Source organism: Nannobrachium achirus (genome assembly GCF_963921795.1).
Source record: "Nannobrachium achirus genome assembly, chromosome: 21".
Lineage (NCBI taxonomy): Eukaryota > Metazoa > Chordata > Actinopteri > Myctophiformes > Myctophidae > Nannobrachium > Nannobrachium achirus.
Window position 1 is genome coordinate 17,632,995 of NC_137828.1, and position 22,500 is coordinate 17,655,494.

At 41.8% G+C, this 22,500-nt stretch overlaps 1 protein-coding gene across 1 annotated transcript in view; it reads left to right on the top strand.

Annotated features, from left to right (window-relative positions):
• LOC308307260 (melanoma receptor tyrosine-protein kinase-like) overlaps positions 1-22,258 on the top strand; it is a 73,396-nt gene extending 51,138 nt beyond the window's left edge. The window contains exons 21-28 of the mRNA XM_080752438.1: positions 1,904-2,059; positions 2,791-2,866; positions 3,368-3,514; positions 6,516-6,613; positions 7,913-8,041; positions 9,092-9,200; positions 17,364-17,497; positions 17,891-22,258. Of these exons, the coding sequence (XP_080608564.1) occupies positions 1,904-2,059; positions 2,791-2,866; positions 3,368-3,514; positions 6,516-6,613; positions 7,913-8,041; positions 9,092-9,200; positions 17,364-17,497; positions 17,891-18,172 (1,131 nt within the window). The 3' untranslated portion in view covers positions 18,173-22,258. The remainder of the gene's footprint in view (positions 1-1,903; positions 2,060-2,790; positions 2,867-3,367; positions 3,515-6,515; positions 6,614-7,912; positions 8,042-9,091; positions 9,201-17,363; positions 17,498-17,890) is intronic.
• Positions 22,259-22,500: the final 242 nt, after the last annotated feature.

Genomic DNA, 22,500 nt, shown 5'->3' on the forward strand with positions numbered 1-22,500 from the left:
TAGAAAAGGAATTCATGCTTGGTACACTAGTAGCCAAAATAATAATTTTATCTGAATGGAAAACCCCTACTAGACCTTGTTTCAACAGATGGCTCACTGAATTTATATCAACAATACATTTGGAGAGGCTGCACTGCGACAAGCACGACAGTCTATTAGGGCATTCACAAATAGTGATTTTTGGCATTCTAAATATTCGACCTCAAAGTATTTGAATAGTCGAATATTCGACAGGACTGGCCAAACTGGCCTAACTGTCAAATATTAAGTAAGCAAGAGGCGAACATTATGAAAATAGCAGATCTACATGCTCACAATATTTATCTGTGGAACCGAGTCACATTAAATGTAATAGCTACAATTCCAGGTGCTTGTCAGTGTGGGGGTCCCCAGTTCAAATATGTCTATTTTGGGGGTCACAGCTTAAAAAGGTTTGAGAACCCCTGGAATAGAGCATTAACAAATTCATCCACCAGGGGCATTGACAACTCATTCCCATGACCTTCTATCTAGCCAAGCTTTATAAACTAGGCTATATATTTTTTAAACAGAAAACAAAAAAAAATAACAAAAAAAAAGCGAATATTCGACTTCGGTGAACAACGTCGAATAGTGACTTTGATATTCGAATATTCGAATATTCGAATGTTTGGCGAATGCCCTACAGTCTATCGGCATTCGAGTACATCTGGGGTCCTATCACAGCCACATCTCACTTCTGTGTGATTAGATTATAACGGCTCTAGAATGTGTCCAATTGTTTGTACTTTTATATAGCAGGTGGCCAACTTTTGAACTTTGTACATGATAGGTGAATTACCCTTGTTTGATATATGCAATATAGTCTGGTGTGTGTTTGTCTTTGATTGATTGATTGAGTATTTTATTAGACAAAAGTGGAGAACATAACAAGTATAGTCAATACATTAAAGAATGTAGTACAGTACAAGTACAGTTAAACACCCTGCCTAAAAGGAACATCGCAAATAAGTATTTTTACGGTCTTTTTTTACGTCGCAAATCCTAGGTATTCAACTCATGGTTTAATAACAAAAAACTAAAAAAAACATACAAACATCATCATCAAGGTAAGGGGGGGGCTCACTTCTGGCCTCTCTATGGGAGAAGTGATAACTACCTCCTTCTCTGGCCTCCTGAAAAATTAGTGTTCAGGGCAGTCTTGAAGGAAGCCAGCGAGCTACATGTTTTAAGGTCTTGTGATCAGGGTTCCCACACATTTTTACCAATTAATTTCCAAAACTTTTCCAAAACCTTTCCAGAATATTTAACCTGATTTCCAGGACTATATAACAATAATTCAGCTCAATAACCAGTCACTTACTCCTATGTGCAATGCCCAAAGACAGGTAGTGTATGCCAGTGGTTCTCAACCTTTTCAGGCCGTGACCCCCGAAATAATCATATTTAAACTGGGGACCCCGGCACCCTGACGAGCACTAAGAGTAGAGGAATTTTGTATAACACGGTTTTGTGCCATATTTGACAATTTGGCCAATGTTGAATTTGTCATTTCAGAGGTATTACAAAAATCATTAACCAAAGACAATGCATAGCTATTTCTTCCATGCAGGACCTTCCAGGACCCTTGATCAATTCCAAACCTTTTCCAGTACTGGAAAAATATTTTTCTAATTTCAAAATATTTCCAGGAATTTCATGACCGTGGGAACCCTGTATTTTGTACTGTTTGTACTGTTTTGTCTTTCATACAATTAAAATAAAAATCAATATAGAAAAAAATACAAAAAATAAATAAAAGGAACTAATTTAGAAAGGTACAATTCTGGGAAATTGCAAGTGTGGTTGCACTGATGCGAGTTGCTAGGAATCCGCTAGGAACTGAATTCCGTCTTACCATTTACACTTTATAATGTGTTTCCAGGGCATGAACTACCTGGAACAGCGCCACCTGGTGCACAGAGACCTGGCAGCGCGTAACGTTCTGGTCAAATCGCCTCATCACGTGAAGATCACCGACTTTGGACTGGCTAAACTCCTGAACCACGACGAGAAGGAGTACCATGCAGATGGAGGGAAGGTACGCACTGTGTGTGTGTGTGTGTGTGTGTGTGTGTGTGTGTGTGTGTGTGTGTGTGTGTGTGTGTGTGTGTGTGTGTGTGTGTGTGTGTGTGTGTGTGTGTGTGTGTGCATGTGCAACCATGAGACAAACTTGCTGTCTGTGTGTCCTATCCACGGCTCAACGCACCAAAACATTGTTCCACTCCATGAAAGAGTAGAACCAATGCTCTGACTTCACTGTGATGTCAGGGGAACCACACTAACATGCCATATATGGAGATCCCTGATGATAACCAATATTAAGCCCATATCTAACAGGACTGCATATGGGAATGCCCATATATGGAGTAGCCCACATCGGCCACATACCACAATAACATAATCCACATATGGCCAAGACAGCCCATATCTGTGTGGCTGGTTCTACAGACAGGGATCTCCATATATGGGCAATTGGGCATACAAGGGATTGTATGTATGATGTCAGATGTCATAGACGTCATAGGACTTTCACGTAACGAATAACCGAGTAAGCATGTTTGGGCTCTCACAGCATATATCCATATACAGTACATGGATCACCATATATGGGTACCAGGAGTCTCCATATATGGGTAACTGGTCCGATATACATCACTGGCCAGACGGCCAAGACCTCGGTCATCTAACTGGTGTAGCTCTCTCTCTCTCTCTCTCTCTCTCTCTCTCTCTCTCTCTCTCTCTCTCTCTCTCTCTCTCTCTCTCTCTCAGGTTCCTATAAAGTGGATGGCTCTGGAGTCTATTCTGCACTGGACCTACACGCACCAGAGCGATGTGTGGAGCTATGGTAGCTACACACTGTCGCACACCCAACACACACTGAATGGACCCAGTTACACATGCACTGTCGCACACCCAACACACACTGAATGGACCTGTTACACACTACTAATAGATACTCTCTCTCTATGTGTCTCCCTATCTCACTCCCAATCCAATTCAATTCAATTCAATTCAATTGGCTTTATTGGCATGAAATGTCACAAATGTTGCCAAAGCACAAATACAATTATGACATAATTATAGACAACATAACAACATAAATCAATGAAATGACATAAACAAAGGAGATGGTGCGGTAATGTAAAACATGGTATATACAGTACAGTACATGTGTCCCTTTTCTTGTGACAGGAATTGACATATTTTGCAGCTAAAACTCTTCCTTCCTAGTAGTATCTCTCTCTCTCTCTCTCTCTCTCTCTCTCTCTCTCTCTCTCTCTCTCTCTCTCTCTCTCTCTCTCTCATGTAGTCATACTGTAATAACTCTATGTCTCTCTCTCTCCAGGAGTGACAGTATGGGAGCTGATGACGTGGGGCTCCAAACCCTACGATGGGATCCCAGCCAATGAGATCTGTTCCATCCTGGAGAGAGGAGAGCGCCTCCCCCAGCCTCCTGTGTGCACCATCGATGTGTATATGATACTGGTCAAATGTATGTCCATATATAGACATGTATACACATAACCATCGATGTGTATATGATACTGGTCAAATGTATGTCCATATATAGACATGTATACACATAACCATCAATGTGTATATGATACTGGTCAAATGTATGTCCATATATAGACATATATACACATAACCATAGATGTGTAAATGATACTGGTTAAATGTATGTCCATATATAGACATATACACATAACCATAGATGTGTATACTGGTCAAATGTATGTCCATATATAGACATATACACCCAACCATAGATGTGTAAATGATACTGGTTAAATGTATGTCCATGTATAAACATATATACACCTAACCATAGATGTGTATATGATACTGGTCAAATGTAACCATATATGTGTATATACTGGTCAAATGTATGTCCATATATAGACATATACACCTAACCATAGATGTGTATATGATACTGGTCAAATGTATGTCCATATATAGACATATACACCCAACCATAGATGTTTATATGATACTGGTTAAATGTATGTCCATATATAGACATATACACCTAACCCTAGATGTGTATACCGGTATGATACTGTATGTACATATATAAATACTTAGGCCCTCATTTTCAACGTGGTGCAGATCAAAATTTGGGTGTACACCGAAATTTAGGCAAGTCTCGGCATTTATCATTTCAACTTGACTTTGACTTTGGTCTAGGGTAGGATCAAATCTCACGTCAAGTCCTGAGGTGGTGTAGGAATCATCCTACACCACTTTGTTCCATTTTAGACGTGCGGAGCAGCATTGTCTAATTATCTGACAGGCAATGGACACATGTATCCACTCGAAAATGTATATCCAACACAATAATAAATAATCCTGTGAAAATATAACATTTTATAAAAGCATATACTGTAGCCTATAGCCGGCTACATCATGGACATTCACGCCGATTTTATTTCCAAGTTACAATGACAAGCATTAAGCAATTTAATTTAATTGAATATGGAAGAAATCTACTGTTAATTGCTTTAACAGTCTAAATCTTAAGATTGGAGATCTGGCTCAGAACAAGCACATATACGAATGCCATGCGAGAGCATTTTGGGGACCAGCGCAGCGCCGCTGTGAGTCGTGAGTCCTTTTAAATATGGATAAAATAAACCCACCGGGGAGAAGACCAGCCCGCGCAGGAACGGTACATGATCGCTAGTAAGCACTCAAACGCGCATTGCGCTCGTCGCCGAAATTGGGTTAAATTAATATCCAAAACGTAACCGTGGGGTCTCTCAATTTATACAGTAGCTACTGTACACTATGCTGGTGATGAAACCCGACGTGGCGAGCCGTGAGATCATGGCCATGGGGAATTATGATTGCTTGTAACCAAATGAACGCGCTCTGTCTGTGCACGCACGGCACGGGTAGGCTATCGTTTAAATTAATATATCCAAAAGTATTCATGGCAGTGACTTGTGTCATTCATGTCGGCTGCAGTGCTATAGCCTCCTTGTCAAAGATTGTACCGTTGGTTAATCCCACGTTTCCACTGTCAAAGACTGCTGTGTAAACCAAAATGCTGCTGTTCCAAGTAGCCTAGTTGCGTGTGTAGGTGTGTGCGTGCGTGCGTGCATGTGTGCGTGGTCTGTGTGGGACGCGGACATGGGAGTAAACCATAGAGTTATAAGGAGTAAACTCTCTTCTATTGGCTTTCCTTTCGTTGTTAGGTCGTATTCGGGTTGTTCTGGTCGTAAAATCGGGGCGTTTCGAGAATAATTAAGGGCGTGTTATTTAAATTTCAGCCTGCGCATTTATCAACGCTGGGATCAAATGTACGCCAGGTGTGTCTGTTTAGGAAGCATTGATAAATGCCGTGCACACGTTGCCCTACGCAAAATTTGGTGAAAAAAATAGACCATTTTTTACACTCCATTGATAAATGAGGGCCATACTGTATATACACCCAACCATAGATGTGTATATGATACTGGTCAAATGTATGTACATATGTAACAGAGGTGAATCAGACCTCCCCACCCGGACTTCGAACCCGGGCCTCCCGCGTGAAAGTCCAATATCTTAACCATCGCTCCAAAGGGATATCCCTATGGTCCAAGGGGGATACACGACTTTTTAGGTTTCAAGGCTAGGGCTGCGACTCTCTCCGCCACACTCACCCCCCTTTAGACCTCCTCCTACAGGGAAGCCCGATCCGGGTCACGGCACCATTGTAACAGAGGTGATCCGAACCTCCCCACCCGGCTTCGAACTCGGGTCTCCCGCGTGAAAGTCCAATATCTTAACCATTACTCCAAAGGGATATCCCTATGGTACAAGGGAGATACAAGACTTTTTAGGTTTTGTCCCAAGCACTTTTTACTACTTTCCATTGGTTCAATATTATTTTAACCAACACTCAGATGTAAAGGGTGTTCAATAGCCCTGATTTATGCCTAAAAATCTAACACCTAAAAAATTGAGTTAAGAGGTTTTGGCCAGACAGTGACAATATATTAAGGCTGGGCAAAATATTGAAAATGTATCAATATCGAGGTACCAACATGCAAGGTATACATATTGACGAGGACTGCTTGAAATGAGGTATTGGTGTATGTGTCAAATTAATTAACAGACACACTATGTATGCATGTAGCACATGCAAAAAAGCAGTCCATCTGTAACCAGGTGTGGTTATAAAACCTACCTAAACCCTTCTATGTGTACTGTGCAGTGTGCATGCATGGATATGCTATTCATTATCTGGGTTAGGCTGGCAGTGGACCTAAAGCAGAAAAACATATAAAACTATATAATGCAATTGTTTTTACTAATATCATGAGTAATATCGATATCGAGATATTCAACAACGTTATCGAATATCAAAGGTTGTCCTAATATCGCCCAGCCTTAATACATATACACTATGCGTGTGTGTGTGTGTGTGTGTGTGTGTGTGTGTGTGTGTGTGTGTGTGTGTGTGTGTGTGTGTGTGTGTGTGTGTGTGTGTGTGTGTGTGTCAGGTTGGATGATCGATGCGTCCAGTCGTCCCAGGTTCAGAGAACTCATCGCGGAGTTCTCTAAGATGGCCAGAGACCCTTCAAGATACCTGGTGATACCGGTGAGCTGTCTGTCTGTCTGTCTGTCTGTCTGTCTGTCTGTCTGTCTGTCTGTCTGTCTGTCTGACTGTCTCTCACTAATTCACTTCTGGCGTCACAAGGGAGGGAAAAGTGGGACTGAGTTACCAGGGCCCAAGGTGGAGGGGCCTTAATGATTTTATACTTTAGCTATTGAAAAATAGCAGATCTACAAGCGAGCTATTTTTGGAAAAGTCGTGAACATGTGTGCAAATCTTTGAATTATGTATTTTAGGCGAACATTTGTAACTAAAATTTTGCTTCTGGGGGGTCTCTGGAACTTTGAGATGGGGGTCCGTGGCCAAATACATATAATTTTGGGGGTCCTTCACATGAAAAAGCTTTAGCATGCCACCATTGACATAAAAACATAGTTAAAAAAAAAAAAAAAAAACCTTAGAAGGATTTGAAATATTCAAAGACGTATTTTTTCAAAGAATTTTGAAAACAATTCAAAAATAGCAGATCTACAAGCTTGCAGCGAGCTTGTATATCTGCTATTTTTCAATAGTTAAAGCAGTCTAAATGGGTTAAACCCCTCCCCCTATGAAGAACATTAATGGGGGGCCTGCAGTGAATCCTTGTACCTAGGGCACAGAATATGGTGCGACACCCCTGCTCGCGTGGCCAGACTGTTGAGTCCCGTGATTTGCAAACGCTCCTGTCATACAGTACTGTACATACTGGGGGCCGAAGGTTCTTATGATGAGTGCCCGGTTAAAGCGGAAGTGAAGCCTCCTCCCCACTTCCGTTTTGTTTTTAACATTGCACACATTTATCCTAATATAAATACAAATCATATAAGCATGTTTAGCTTGCTGCTTTGCAGAAATTACATTTTAAAATATATTTTCTTGAACGGAAATGTCAGCTTCCATTACTCACCGTTCAGGAGGTGTAGTTCCAGACTCTATATAGCATTCAGACATTGTGGAATAGTTCTCTGGCTACGCGAGACTACTTCTCGTTTGTCTCAGTCTGCTACCGGAAATAGCCGATCTACAAGCTACAAGCTCACAGCGTTTGCCTCTTTCTCACGTAATAGTTGACTATTTAGTCATTTCCGTATTAAAACGCTCTTGAAAAAGTCATTACATTGTAAGTTTAGAAATGTGCGGATACCCTGTATACACTTATAATGTATGTTGGTTTGTTTACGTTGTGTGTGTGTGTGTGTGTGTGTGTGTGTGTGTGTGTGTGTGTGTGTGTGTGTGTGTGTGTGTGTGTGTGTGTGTGTGTGTGTGTGTGTGTGTGTGTGTGTGTGTGTGTGTGTGTGTGTGCAGGGAGATGAGTGTAGGAGTGTGTATTCTCCTACAGACAGTAGGATGTTTTCCTCTCTTCCTGAGGACCTGGAGGAGGAAGATGATGATGACCATGATGAATACCTCTCACCTTCTAAAGCTACCGCTACGGTATACACACACACACACACACACACACACACACACGCACACACGCGCGCACACACGCACGCACGCACACAAGAACTCACATTCCTTACTTAAAGGTGTCATGTCGCGCCGCAATATTTTACATTATGATACAGTAGGTCACGTGGTCTCTGTAAACGCTCTGAAACAGTCAGAGAGCAGAGCGAGGCAGCAGCACCTCCCGGCTGACTCGGCTCGCACTGACCAGGAAATTGAGGAAGTGGCCTCAACAACTGCACATCGATATTGTTCACGTGAACTAGTTTGTTGAAACTTATTCATTATAATTATCAACATCGGTATGAGAGCACCGCACAACGCTGCATTTGTCATGGTCACCGAGCGCCACCACCATATATGTATCTTTAGCTCCCTCCTCCCCGGCTGGAATCCAGCCATCAACCGCCCAGCAGCGGACCACCCACCACCATAGCGATTTTTACCATTTCAACAAATAAGCCAAACTAACTACTTGACATGAACAATGTTGCTAAAACTAAGATATCTGAGAGGTAATATCATTTTTATATGCACAGATTTAGTCATAAAAGACATTTTCACATAAGGTTACTTCCTGGTTTTCAAGGGGAGACGGACCGACAGTGCAGTACATACAGTGCAGTGCAGTAGAGGCGCACTGTGACGTCATCAACAATATTAGCCAAACATATAGCCTGATATATATATATTTTTGTGCGAGTCATAACAGCTTTAAGTAAAAGTATCAATACCGCAATGTAGAAATAAGTCCTGAATTCAAAGTTTACTTGAGTAAAAGTACAAAAGCAGGCCTATTGGTATCAAGTAAAAGTACAAAAGTTGAAAGTACTCATTACGCAGAATGCATACAGAAGTTGTTAATGTAGGTTTTGTAATAATGATCAAAATCTACAAGTAACTAGTAACTAAAGTTTTTTAATAAATGTAGTGTAGTAAAAGTACAATACTTAGATCCAAGATCTCTCTCTCTCTCGCTCGCTCTCTCTCTCTCTCTCTCTCTCTCTCTCTCTCTCTCTCTCTCTCTCCATATAGAATGGTCATGTCGGTCACCCAGTGAGGGGGAACAGTGTACTTCTTCGTTACATCACAGACCCTACGAACCCCTACAGCCAGGAGAGAGACAACTTCTACCCCGGACCTGGTACGCGTGTCTGTGTGTGTGTGTGTGTGTGTGTGTGTGTGTGTGTGTGTGTGTGTGTGTGTGTGTGTGTGTGTGTGTGTGTGTGTGTGTGTGTGTGTGTGTGTGTGTGTGTTGGTGTGCGTGTATTGGTGTGTGTGTGTGCGTGCGTGTGTGCGTGCAGTGTTCTGGATAAAGGCACTATATCAATTCAGACCATATATGGCATTGATACTCAAACTACGGCCCGCTGCACAATTTTGACTGGCCCACCAGCTTAATGTCCTCAAAGTCACGCATCCAACTTTAAACTGAGCAGATTGGACCTTGCGTTCCAGAGATAATGGCCAAAACATCTTGAAAGCGGCCTTTTTTATTTTAACCAGTGGCTCTGCCCGACTACTTAGCATAGTAGGCCTAATATGCATATCAAATGAAAGAGAGATGTATACTGTAGCTCAACGTAATAACTGCATCATTAGCCCTTTGGTAGCTAAACAGTCCGGGTAATCTATTTTAAGTAGATTGATTTTATTTTATTTTCCTTAGCCTTAAAGGGCCATGAAACAGAAAATCACTTTTTCTTTAAACATATATTATATCAATGAGTCACTTGTGATAGGGAGCAGTGATATGGTTCAATTTGCCCATAGGCTTGGGGATTCAGAGCTTTCTGCTGTCTCTGTAGCTATTTCTGTGTACTTCCAGTTTCTAGGTCGAAAAGAAATATTTCGCGCCACTCATTAAATATTAGCTCACACTGTTCTATTATGCAATGTGACGTAGGCATATCTAATTATTATTAACGTTTGTTTAATATAGAGTTGTATCAAGGGGGGGCGTGGTTTCATTCTGCCCTCGTTGTGGCGTCTCGTTGTGTTGTTCAGAGCATAGACTGTAGAGCTGTAGCAGTGGGGCACTTGTTGCTGTTTGTATTTCGGAAACACATTTTAAAACCAGCCATTGGAGGTGTAAAAACAAAAGTATAAAGATTCGGCAACTCCATGTTCTATAACCAGTTAAAATGTGCAAGTATTTTACAAATAAGCTGTCTGAGCTTTTATCCATGGACAAACTTTCTCCAGCTCTGGACTGTTTACCACGGAACCGAAGAAGAAGGGACGCTAAGCTATCGCCGATAGCTATTTTCTGTGTAGTGTGTGTGTGTGTGTGTGTGTGTGTGTGTGTGTGTGTGTGTGTGTGTGTGTGTGTGTGTGTGTGTGTGTGTGTGTGTGTGTGTGTGTGTGCGTGCGTCGTGACAGTGCTCGCACACACACACAACGTCCACACACAAAAAATAGCAGATCTACAAGCTCACAAAGCTTGTATATCAGCTACGTAGCCGAGCTAATAGCCGTAGCAGCAGCAGCTTCTCATGTAAACACGTTGGTTTCGGCTCTACGGCTATTTAGCTCGGCTACATAGCTACATAGCCGATATACAAGCTCACAACGCGTCGCGAAAAGTAGATCTGCTATTTTTCGTGTGTGGACGTTGTGTGTGTGCGCGCACTGTCATGACACACACACACACACACACACACACACACACACACACACACACACACACACACACACACACACACTACACAGAAAATAGCTATCAGCGCTAGCCTAGCGTCCCTTCTTCGGTTCCGTGGTAAACAGTCCAGAGCTGGAGAAAGTTTGTCCATGGATAAAAGCTCAGACAGCTTGTTTGTAAAATACTTGCCCATTTTAACTGGTTATAGAACATGGAGTTGCCGAATCTTTATACTTTTTACACCTCCAATGGCTGGTTTTAAAATTTGTTTCCGAAATGGAAACAGCAACAAGTGCCCCACTGCGACAGCTTCGCTCTGTCTCTCTGATAGTTCTAACACAATGATGTGCACGCATTACTCCGCCCCCTCCCCCCACAACAGCAGATAACCACGCCTACATTTCAGATTTATTTTCATGTTCTGAAATCCCATAAAACAAATAAAGAGGCAGGGTTTCTTATCCCTTTAACTATCTAAGTTCACAAGTTTATTTTGAGTAAAAAGCTATTTGTGTTGAATGTGGGCCAAGTCATAAATAACATTGTGAAGCAAGAGAGATGTGCTCAACTATCTTTAACGTTATCCCACTTGATAGCAGGCAGAGAGATAGACAACAACAGACAAATACCGGTAGCAGAAACATTTACGTTAGTTTGTTTTAGTGTTTGTGTAGAATATGCTAAATGCACAGAATTATTAAAAAGAGAGAAAATGTAGCAAATTAGTCATTAGTCATTGACAGAATATAAATGGAATTCCAAGCCATAAAATAATGCACATTGCTTTTGTAGACATTGCTTTAATGTTGTACAACAAAAGGAGTTTAAAGACATAAAAACTAGGGAGACCTTCAAGTACAAACAGTTTATTAATTGCAATTCCACCTACATAGTGTACCGCCTTACATGCCCATGTGGCTGTTTCTATATAGGGCGGACTAAGAGGAGGTTAAAAGACAGAGTGGCTGAACATAAATATGCCATTAGAACAAATAACGAAGATTACCCTATGGCACGTCATTTCCATAGTGTCCACAATGGAAATGACAGCCTCCTCAAAGTAGAGGGTATTGAACAAGTTGAACAAACACCAAGGGGTGGCAACAGATTACAGAGGTTACTGCAGAGAGAAACATACTGGATATTTACTTTTGACGCCATGGTATACCCTGGTCTAAATGAAGAAATTGATTTTAAACCATTTCTGTAAAGGTGATTTATTTGGTTTTTTACATATTGAAAGTATGAGTTATGAAATTTGTCATATATGTCTATATTGTTGGTATAGGTGGGCGATATGAATGTAAATACACAATACTTACTATGTATATGAGTTAGATTGCTTACACTGATCCTGATGAGATGTATATGTACCTGTTATGATTGGTTCCCTTGGCCACAAGGAGGTATAAGAGGACATGCACCTACGGTGCCATCCCCCTATAGCCACGCCCTGAAGAAGACACTCTTTGTGTCGAAACCGGTCGGCTTTATTGGCTTTTTATTGTTTTAATATGTAATAGCCCTAGTTGTCAAATAAAGGCTTTTTAATGCGTTCCTTGGCTCTGAGTGTGCGAGAAGAACTTCCCGATGGGACCCCATGCTGATTTGATCCTATATTAACTTCTAGCACCTCAAACACGACGAGACTGGAGATACTACACATGCTAAACTCTGAAGCACTCGGCTCACCTTGTTTCATTGTTCTATTGAACTCTTTAGTTCTTAACCGAGTAGCTCCGCCGACTAGGCGTCAAGAGACAATTAAAGAAACATGCATTCAGACGCATTCTCCTACTCCAGTGAGCAAGGAAACGATATTATAGTGTCGGAATCGCTATGCGACGGCACGACTACCACTTCACCTAATTCAGATGTGAATCAATTCTACCACGATTTGAGAAAACACATGGAAAGAGACCTGAAGTTGCACTGGCAAATAGTCTCGTTATCTGACTACTGGCGACAAGGTATAATTCCCAAAGGACTGCGAATTGATAAATTCCCCTCATTTGGGAGTGATGATCCAGCGTTTAAGAAGAAATGGGAATCGATCTTAAATAAATGCTCACTAGACCTCATCTTGCTACTCATTGAGGAAGCCAAAGCGCAGAGAGCTATCATAAAAGAACAGCTCCATGAGATCAGAGCGCAACTGGTGCAAACAAGCGCCTCGCAACAACCTGCATTTGAAGAGAAACTCAACACTGATCTGAAGAAACTGGAGACTACGATTAAACAAATCAAAATGGACAAGTTCATCAGAGACCAGAGAGCCTATAAATGTGACGAGGTGTACTTCTGGGGGAAGAAGCCCAGACGCGGGCGTTCAGCCTCTCGTCAGCGCTCCCAAAGTCAACCCAGGGACAGACGGATGTCTTTCAACCTGACGGGCAGCGAGGATGAGACACACCAGTCCGCAGCGTCACCATCTCAACCCCCGAGGGCTTCTTTTTTAGAAGAGGAATGGCCCACCCTGCAAGCAACACAGTCTCCACCCGGCGCAAAACGCGCAGGGGACGAAAGAAGAAACCCGCTGCAGGGCAGACCGACACGCGGAGGGAGAACGGGACTACGGACCAAGACGCACAGAGCGCGGTGATAAACCTGTCCCCTATGGAACTCAACAGCAACCAGATTAAGGTACTATCAAAAGGCTTATCATTTGCCCCGACGTATAACGCCAAACATTTTGACACTAAAGTCGAATTGTTTACATTTTATAGAAACTTGCACCTTAAAGTCTGGTATGCTCAGAGACAAACTGGTGACAATACCCCACAGTCACACACCTACACTTCAGAGAGAAGATTTAAACCGAAATCCCATTTTCTTCCCTTAAGTAATAATCCCAGTCTGGTGGCTTTCACTAAGAAAGTTGATTATGATGTCAAACAATTGTTTGATAAACAGCCACCCACCCCGCAGAGAGACAACCTAACCCATTCCGAACGCACAGCTCTAAATGAACTGCAACACAATAAAGACATTGTGATTAAAAGAGCAGATAAAGGAGGGGCAGTTGTCGTGTGGGATTATGACAAATATGTTAAGGAGGCTCATCGTCAATTAGAAAACACAGAGTATTACACTGAACTCCATACTAGTAATCCTCTTCTTCATATGCAGGAGGAGCTCACTATTCTACTGGACCGAGCTAAAGACAATGAATGGATCACCACCAGTGAACATGGATTCTTGTCATGTGAACATCCTCGAGTGGCAACATTTCATATGTTGCCGAAAGTGCACAAGGAACCTAAAGACAACCCCCCAGGCAGACCAATTGTGGCCGCCAATGGGACGCTCACAGAGCCCGCATCACAGTTTATTGATTATTTTCTAAAACCATATGTCCACAAATTGCCTTCTTATGTTCGCGACACTACCGATGTCCTGAACAAATTGAGTAATTGCGACCGTTAGGGAGCAGTTTAGTATCAAAACCTCCACCGGCCGTCCGTCGGTCGGTCGGTCGGTCGGTCGGTCGGTCACACGTCACACGTCACACCTTTGCCCTGCTCATATCTCCGCATCAGTATATAGGGCTTGTTTGTTTATTGTATGACATCACGCCACATCATCAGCTGTGGACTCTGTGATGTCATCGTATCGCATCAGTATATAGGGCTTGTTTGTTTATTGTATGACATCACGCCACATCATCAGCTGTGGACTCTGTGATGTCATCGTATCTCCATATATGGCCATCTCCGTATATGGAGATATAAGTCGTCCATGCCCAAGTATGGGCTGGTGAGGTCAGACTTTGTGTGATGCGTAGGTTATCTCCATATATGGAGATTCAACATTCCAGGCAATGCTCTCTTCCCTGGTGAGAATTGCCCCTTTATATAGGGCTTGTTTGTGTATTGTATGACATCACGCCACATCATCAGCTGTGGACTCTGTGATGTCATCGTATCTCCATATATGGCCATCTCCGTATATGGAGATATAAGTCGTCCATGCCCAAGTATGGGCTGGTGAGGTCAGACTTTGTGTGATGCGTAGGTTATCTCCATATATGGAGATTCAACATTCCAGGTGTAACTATGGCTACCCGTATGACGTGAGAGGTGGAGGTTGTGATATTTGTGGAGATAAGCGACCAACGGTCGCTTATCTCCCGATTAGGGAGTCTTACTGGTATAGAAGAGGACACTGTTTGGGATTTCTTGGTAACTATGGATGTAGAGTCGCTTTATACGAATATTGACCACTTAGATGGCCTTAGAGCAGTGAGTCATTATTTGTCAGATAGAGAAGGGCTAACGCCCCCTACAGATTTCATTGTGGAACTCACCGACTGGGTGTTGAACAATAATGTGTTTCTGTTCCAGAATAGGAAGTTCAAACAATGTAAAGGTACCAGTATGGGTGCTTCTTTTGCACCTGAATATGCCTGTTTATATTTAGGATTGTGGGAAACAGAATCTGTTTTTGATGGTGTTAAAAATCCCTTCAAAGAGAATATTAAAATGTATTGTCGATTCATCGATGACATTTTCCTATTATTCAGAGGTAACCAAGCTGATCTGTTAGAGTTTCATAAGTATCTTAATAACACAAACAGAAATATTAAATTAACATTAGAGTACTCTAGAGAGAACATTAACTTTCTAGACCTCACAATCTACAGAAGTGAGGATGGTAAATTACACACTACTCTATTTAGAAAACCTACAGATCGCAATTCAGTGTTACATTATGGGTCCTTTCATCCGTACCACCAAAAGAACAACATCCCTTATGGACAATTTCAAAGGGTAAAACGAATTTGTGACCAGGACTCTGATTTTGAATTGCAATCTCAACAAATGAGTAAACGCTTCCTAAATAGATCCTATAATAAAACTACTATTACCGCAGCTCGAAATAAAGCGAGCTCCCTAGAACGGCAACAACTCTTACAACCTTCTAACAAAAGGAAAAAAGAGACAACAGGTGTATTCTTCTCTTTGTCTTACAGCAAACAGTCCTCACAAATCAAACAGATCATTCGATCTAATTGGGATATTCTCAAAAGTGACCCCTCTCTAAATAAAACATTTCAACTTCCCCCTACTTTTTGTTTGAAAAAAGCTCCTTCTTTAAAGGACAAACTCTCTCAGAGTTATTTACCAGCCAAGAGAGAGGGCCATTGGCTTAATAGACCAATAGGCACATATAAATGTTTACAAACTAATTGTAGACACTGCTTTAATGTTGGTACAACAAAAGGAGTTTAAAGACATCAAAACTAGGGAGACCTTCAAGTACAAACAGTTTATTAATTGCAATTCCACCTACATAGTGTACCGCCTTACATGCCCATGTGGCTGTTTCTATATAGAGCGGACTAAGAGGAGGTTAAAAGACAGAGTGGCTGAACATAAATATGCCATTAGAACAAATAACGAAGATTACCCTATGGCACGTAATTTCCATAGTGTCCACAATGGAAATGACAGCCTCCTCAAAGAGGAGAGGGTATTGAACAAGTTGAAGGGGTGGCACTGGCAACAGATTACAGAGGTTACTGCAGAGAGAAACATACTGGATATTTACTTTTGACGCCATGGTATACCCTGGTCTAAATGAAGAAATTGATTTTAAACCATTTCTGTAAAGGTGATTTATTTGGTTTTTTACATATTGAAAGTATGAGTTATGAAATTTGTCATATATGTCTATTTGTTGGTATAGGTGGGCGATATGAATGTAAATACACAATACTTACTATGTATATGAGTTAGATTGCTTACACTGATCCTGATGAGATGTATATGTACCTGTCATGATTGGTTCCCTTGGCCACAAGGAGGTATAAGAGGACATGCACCTACGGTGCCATCCCCCTATAGCCACGCCCTGAAGAAGACACTCTTTGTGTCGAAACCGGTCGGCTTTATTGGCTTTTTATTGTTTTAATATGTAATAGCCCTAGTTGTCAAATAAAGGCTTTTTAATGCGTTCCTTGGCTCTGAGTGTGCGAGAAGAACTTCCCGATGGGACCCCATGCTGAATGCACATTGCACTTGTCTTAAGTTATGTGGAAATAAAGCAAGCATCTATATAATTTTGCATCGGTCTCCTACCGCAGCGGACGCCACAAATATCACAAATATCACAAATATCACAAATATCACAAATATCACAAATATAGAATTATTGTCTCAGGAATTCACACAAACATAATAATGTGCATGAATTCAAGGCTTCATGGGTTGAGTGAATGATAGAAAGTGTTGCTTTAAGCTGCTGTGCTGCCTTTAGGGACTGAATTTCATTAAAGGTCTGACCTCATCTCTTATCTTAGTTTAAATAAAAAGTGACACTGGACACTCTCGGAAACGCACATGAGTTCTGGGCAAACCCCGCCCACGGAAGGTTCTGATTGGCTGAAACGGGGCTAGGGAGCCTAACTTTTTGTTCGCTCTGACCGCGCGGAGGTAGGACCACCTACACCTAACCTCAGTGAAACTCACGCTGGTTAGTAGCTAACCTGCCGATGCTGGTGAGTAGCTAACCTGCCGATGCTGGTGAGTAGCTAACCTGCCGATGCTGGTGAGTAGCTAACCAGCATCGGCACGCTTGAGAGTAGCTGTGGTGAAAACGAGCGGCTCATGTGCGATTCCAGCGGCTCATGTGCGATTCCAAATTACACCTCTCTGTCTCCTCCAGAGTACATGAACCAGAGTATGGGTGGACCCAGCCAGGGTATGGGTGGACCCGGCCAGAGCAGCAGGCTCTCAGAGGTTGTGAACCCCAACTACGAGGATCTGGACCTGGGCTGGGGAGCCACTGACCCCCTGGAGGTAGAGGCCTGTAACTACATCCAGTATTACTACATGGGATTATAGTATATAACTATATACTAAATATACTAAATACAAAATAAATACACATATCACTGTGTAAGGGCAATTATTACATATTTTTAGATAATCACTGTGTGTGTGTGTGTGTGTGTGTGTGTGTGTGTGTGTGTGTGTGTGTGTGTGTGTGTGTGTGTGTATATATATATATATATATATTGTATATTTTGGTATATTTTGATTATTGGTAGTGGTCAATGTGAGTAATTTCCTTTCATGTTCAAGTTATTTGTCATAGCTGCCATTTTTTGTTTACAAAGCCAAACAGAAATGCTATTTTTTATTCAATTATTTGTATTACAATTCATCGTCGTCATTTCATGATTGTTACAGGCCTACGAGGAGGAACCAAAACTTCCGGCCTGCGTTTCCGAGGGACCTGAATACCTGAACACCGCTCGCAGCTCGCTGCCGCCGGCGTACTGCGAGATCCTGGACAACCCAGACTACCACGAGGACTTCCTGCCGCCGCGCCACATGATCCCGCCCAACTTATTGTTAGCCACTCCCACCGCTGGTTTGGCCACGCCCACTCGCAGCAGTCTGTTCCTCCCTGCAGCCGAGAACCTGGAGTACCTGGGAATGAACGCTGAGCTGCGCGCACCCGTACGCTAAATAATGTTAGCTAATGTTACCCTGTACACTAGATTATGTTAGCTAACGTTACCCTGTACAGCTAAATAATGTTAGCTAATGTTACCCTGCATGCTAGCTGATGTTAGCTATCGTTCACATGTCAACCTTCACGCTAAATTAAGTTCACACAGTCAACCAGTATGCAAGCAAATGTTCACACGGTCAACATCGTTAGCTACCTAACGACAGCTAATGCTCACACGGTCGACAGTGTTTGCTAACTAACTATAGCTAATGTTCACATGGTCAACAGCGTTAGCTAACTAGCGATAGCTAATGTTCACATGATGGTCTGCAGCGTTAACTAACTAAGATAGCTAATGTTCACATGGTCAACAGCGTTAGCTAACTGACATTATAGCTAATGGTTCACATGGCATTAAATGTCCACATGGTCAACCTGTGTGCTAGCTGAAATGTTGAGACGTCAACCTTTCGGCGAGCTAACGTTTACATGGTCAAGCTGTATGCTAGCTGACTATCGCGATGCCAGACTTTGCTTAACTTTTATGTTCGTTTTTCGGGTAGAAAAATACGACCAAACGTGTGAAAAAGTCAAATTTTTAACTGAAAGTTTGACTGTAATATAACAGAACATCTATTTTTTTCTCATTTTATTTTCGATATTTTTGTAACATTGTGTTGTTTCACACCATCGTTTTATTTGAATTGAATGCTTAATGTTGTTTTTTATTTGTGATGTTGACGGTCAAAATACTGAACTGGAATCTTCAGACCAACAGATGGCGCCACTGCTACTGTGTGTTATTTTTTACGCATGGGCTCTCAGTGTCCGGTCCGGGGACCACCGGGGGTCCAAATGGGCCCTTACAGGCCTGTTACTGTCTGTGAGAGTGTACAAGTGGAACCAAATGGACCCTTACAGGTCTGTAGTCTAAAAAATGACCCCTAAGAGTCCATGTGGTTCCATTTTGACATTTCTCTGGTTACGAACGGGACTCCCTGTTTCTTTGGTGTTTCGCCCCAACAGAAACTAAGCCCCGCACCTAACCTCAAAACCACGCCCACCTGAACGAAACACAAGAGATAATAGTTGTGGGCTCTCCTGAAAGGCGAGAACACTATGGTATCTTCATTATTTATAGAGTTCCGCCGCGTGAGTACCGTCACAGACAGTACAAAGGCAGGGCCCTTAGCCATTGAGGCGCAATTGAGGTGTGGAAAATCTGGGAGTGGTGTTAGCTGGAGTATTGGTTGAGCTTCACATGACAGTTAGCACGCTGCAGAATATAGTCACGAGCGAGCCCACACTGTTTCGTAGGAACAGTATCTCTAGTTTGGATTGGTGGGCGGATGGAGAGTAAAAACAGCTAGGTGGGGGGAGGTGACCACCTGAACAACGCCTATGACCTCTACCCAGTGACTTCATTTTGTAGTAATCCACCCACCGACATGGACTAATTTGGAGCATGCAGCTGCAGATTCCATTTAAACACTCTCAGAGTTACAGCCACTATAAGGGTCCATTTGGACTCCTGGTGGTACTCGGAGTGGGTGTTGAGAACCAGTGTTATTATTGATATTATTTTTGTATAATCTGATAGATGCATGAAGGTGGATTTGTGTATGGCAGTGGTTCTCAACCTGTGGGCCGGGGGCCCACTGTTGGTGCTCAGGATGTAGAAGTTACTTCTTACTCCACACAAAAACAACGTAATAATATTACTTAACTTAAGCCCCCTTTCCACTGCAAGGTGGAACCATAACTTTCAGGAACCTGAACCTATTTCTTTGGTTCTGGTTTTGTTTCCATTGCGTACGGCCCTTTTTTCGGTCCTGCTGCTGATGTAGAACTAAACTTTAGTTCTGGGAACCTATGGGCGGGGCCAGCAGCACTGCTGCTCTTTTTTGGGACCTTCCCGGTTAGTTCTGGTTATATGGAAACGTAAGCAGAACTTGGTCCAGGAACTTCACAGGTTCTTGAAAGTTCTTGGTTCTGGAAAGTTCTGGTACTAGTTCTGGGTCGGCCCTACAGTGGAAATGGGGCTTTAGTTACTAGGTAAAGTGGTAAGATTACTGTAATATTATTATTGCTTGGCAATACGTTATTAGCCTATACACTGAGGGTACAATAGAGCTTTAATGTGTCGTTCACTTGACAACAAATGAGCCAAAGTGTTGTTTTTTTTTTTACTGTGATATGAATATAGTTATATTGTTACTGTGATGTGAATAGTTACTCTGTTACTTTGGTGTGAATGCTGTGTTGCTGTCTGCTCACTGTCACTGTGCTATGAATAATGTAGCTATACTGTAGTTTCCGCAAGTGAAATCCCTTTCATTTTCTCGGGGCGCCTGCTGGCAGTGGCGCGCCTTCGCGCGCGTGCAAGACACCAGTCACGTTGCCATACCTTAGCAACAGTTATGATACATTTATTTTAAGAAATATTATTCTATTTTTTTCGCCTGTTTCTACGGTTTCTTGGGCTGGATATGGCAGCCTGGAACAGTTGTTCAAGTGCAGCTAAACTTGGCATGTTAGTAAACGTGCCACAATTAACAATAATGAATTGCACCTGTGCAGCCGACCCGCAGAACCTGGGAATATACCATTTTGTCAAGATGGGGAGAATAAAGTGTGGAGAATATAATTATAATACCTTGTTAAAGTGACCATTTTGCATTTGTAGTTATTTTAATGTAATTTAACAACATAATAACCAGCACAGATAGACAAAGAGACATTCATGGATTTATACTTAAAGTAACTTTTAAAGTCCAAAAACAAATCTAAAAAAAAAAAAGAAAAAAATAAATCCCTCTCATTTTCTCCATGGAGAATAGTATTATCAGCTAAAATGTCTTAATAACAAGCTAATGTATAGCACTCGCAGTGATAAAGTAGCTGCCAAACACCACAGAGGTTGTGGGTTCAAATCCACTGTGGTGCATCCGGTGTCGAGCGTCGATACAAAAACTTTCAGGCAGGCACGTGCACACATAGATATCAAAGGGGGCTTGAGCCCCTGCCCTTCTACCCGTCTGTAAAAAGTGCCCTCTCCAGACCATGAATGCAGTTTTTACTATAGCGAAAGGAATGCAAAGGCCCCCCCTTTCCATGCCATACCTGAAGGCAGCATTCAAGAGGATTGCCTTGTCCAAACTCTCCTGAACTTGAATGCAGCATCTTATGTTGAAAGAATTGCCCTCTCTGTGTAGAAATCCATGCTGGTAGGCCACATCTCCAGTATTGACTTGATTATGGTTAGTTAAGTGTGGTATCATTCACCGAAAATAGCCGACCTCCAAGCTCACAACGCGTTGTGAGCTTCGAGGTCTGCTATTTTCGATATTTCCACTAAAAGGCCCTTTTAGAAATGTCAGCCCCTGCCTCTCTAACATTCTCTGCACGTTCCTGCTTTCAGGGGAGGGAAGCCGGGAGGAGAAGGTTGGGCTCCTACAGGATTTTCTGAATTGTCTATGGAGTATACATACGTATACAGTAGATAGAGGGAAATTCACTTCTGGAAACTACGCTGTTTTAAAAGTGTCCGGTCACTGTCTAGCAGCTCTGTTGCTGTCCGCATTGGTCTCGCGTAGCCACACAACTACTCCACAATGTCTGAATGACATTCACCTCCCGAATACTATATATATATATATAGAGAGAGAGAGAGAGAGAGAGAGAGAGAGAGAGAGAGAGAGAGAGAGAGAGAGAGAGAGAGAGAGAGAGAGAGAGAGAGATGAAGCAGGAACCCCCACTATATATTGTATAAATTGTGTTAAGATTAAACATTTTCATAGAAAGATATTGAAGACCCCTGGGCCCTATGGAATAGTTATCTGGCTACGCGAGACTATAGAGTCCGGTTTACTACCTATTCATGCTAGTTGAAATGAACTGTGTGTACAATATGAATGTTTTGTGTAGAATTTTCCTATTAATATATGAATGTGAAATAAATGTTTATAAATATATGAGCTATATGGAGGTTTTATTTTTTTAAATTAGGCTATTAATGTTTAGAACTTTAAATTATATGTTTTGTTTGTGTTTTCAATTGCAGTTTAGTTTTGATTTAAAAAAATAAACGCTTTTGCTAGCTTGGTTTAGCTTTTGTTTATTTCTAAAAGTTTTGGTTTTAGGTTTAGTTTTTCTTTTTCGTTTATTTTAGCGTTTACGAAGTGTTGTGAGCTTGTAGAGCGACTATTTTTACTATCTTTGAAGATTTGTTTGACAAAGGCAAAAATAATCACGAATTGAGTCTTATAAACATACAGTTTTAGTTATTATTAATTTTATTACATTTTTTGTAAAGCCTTGTTTTTTTTATTATTTCTAAATC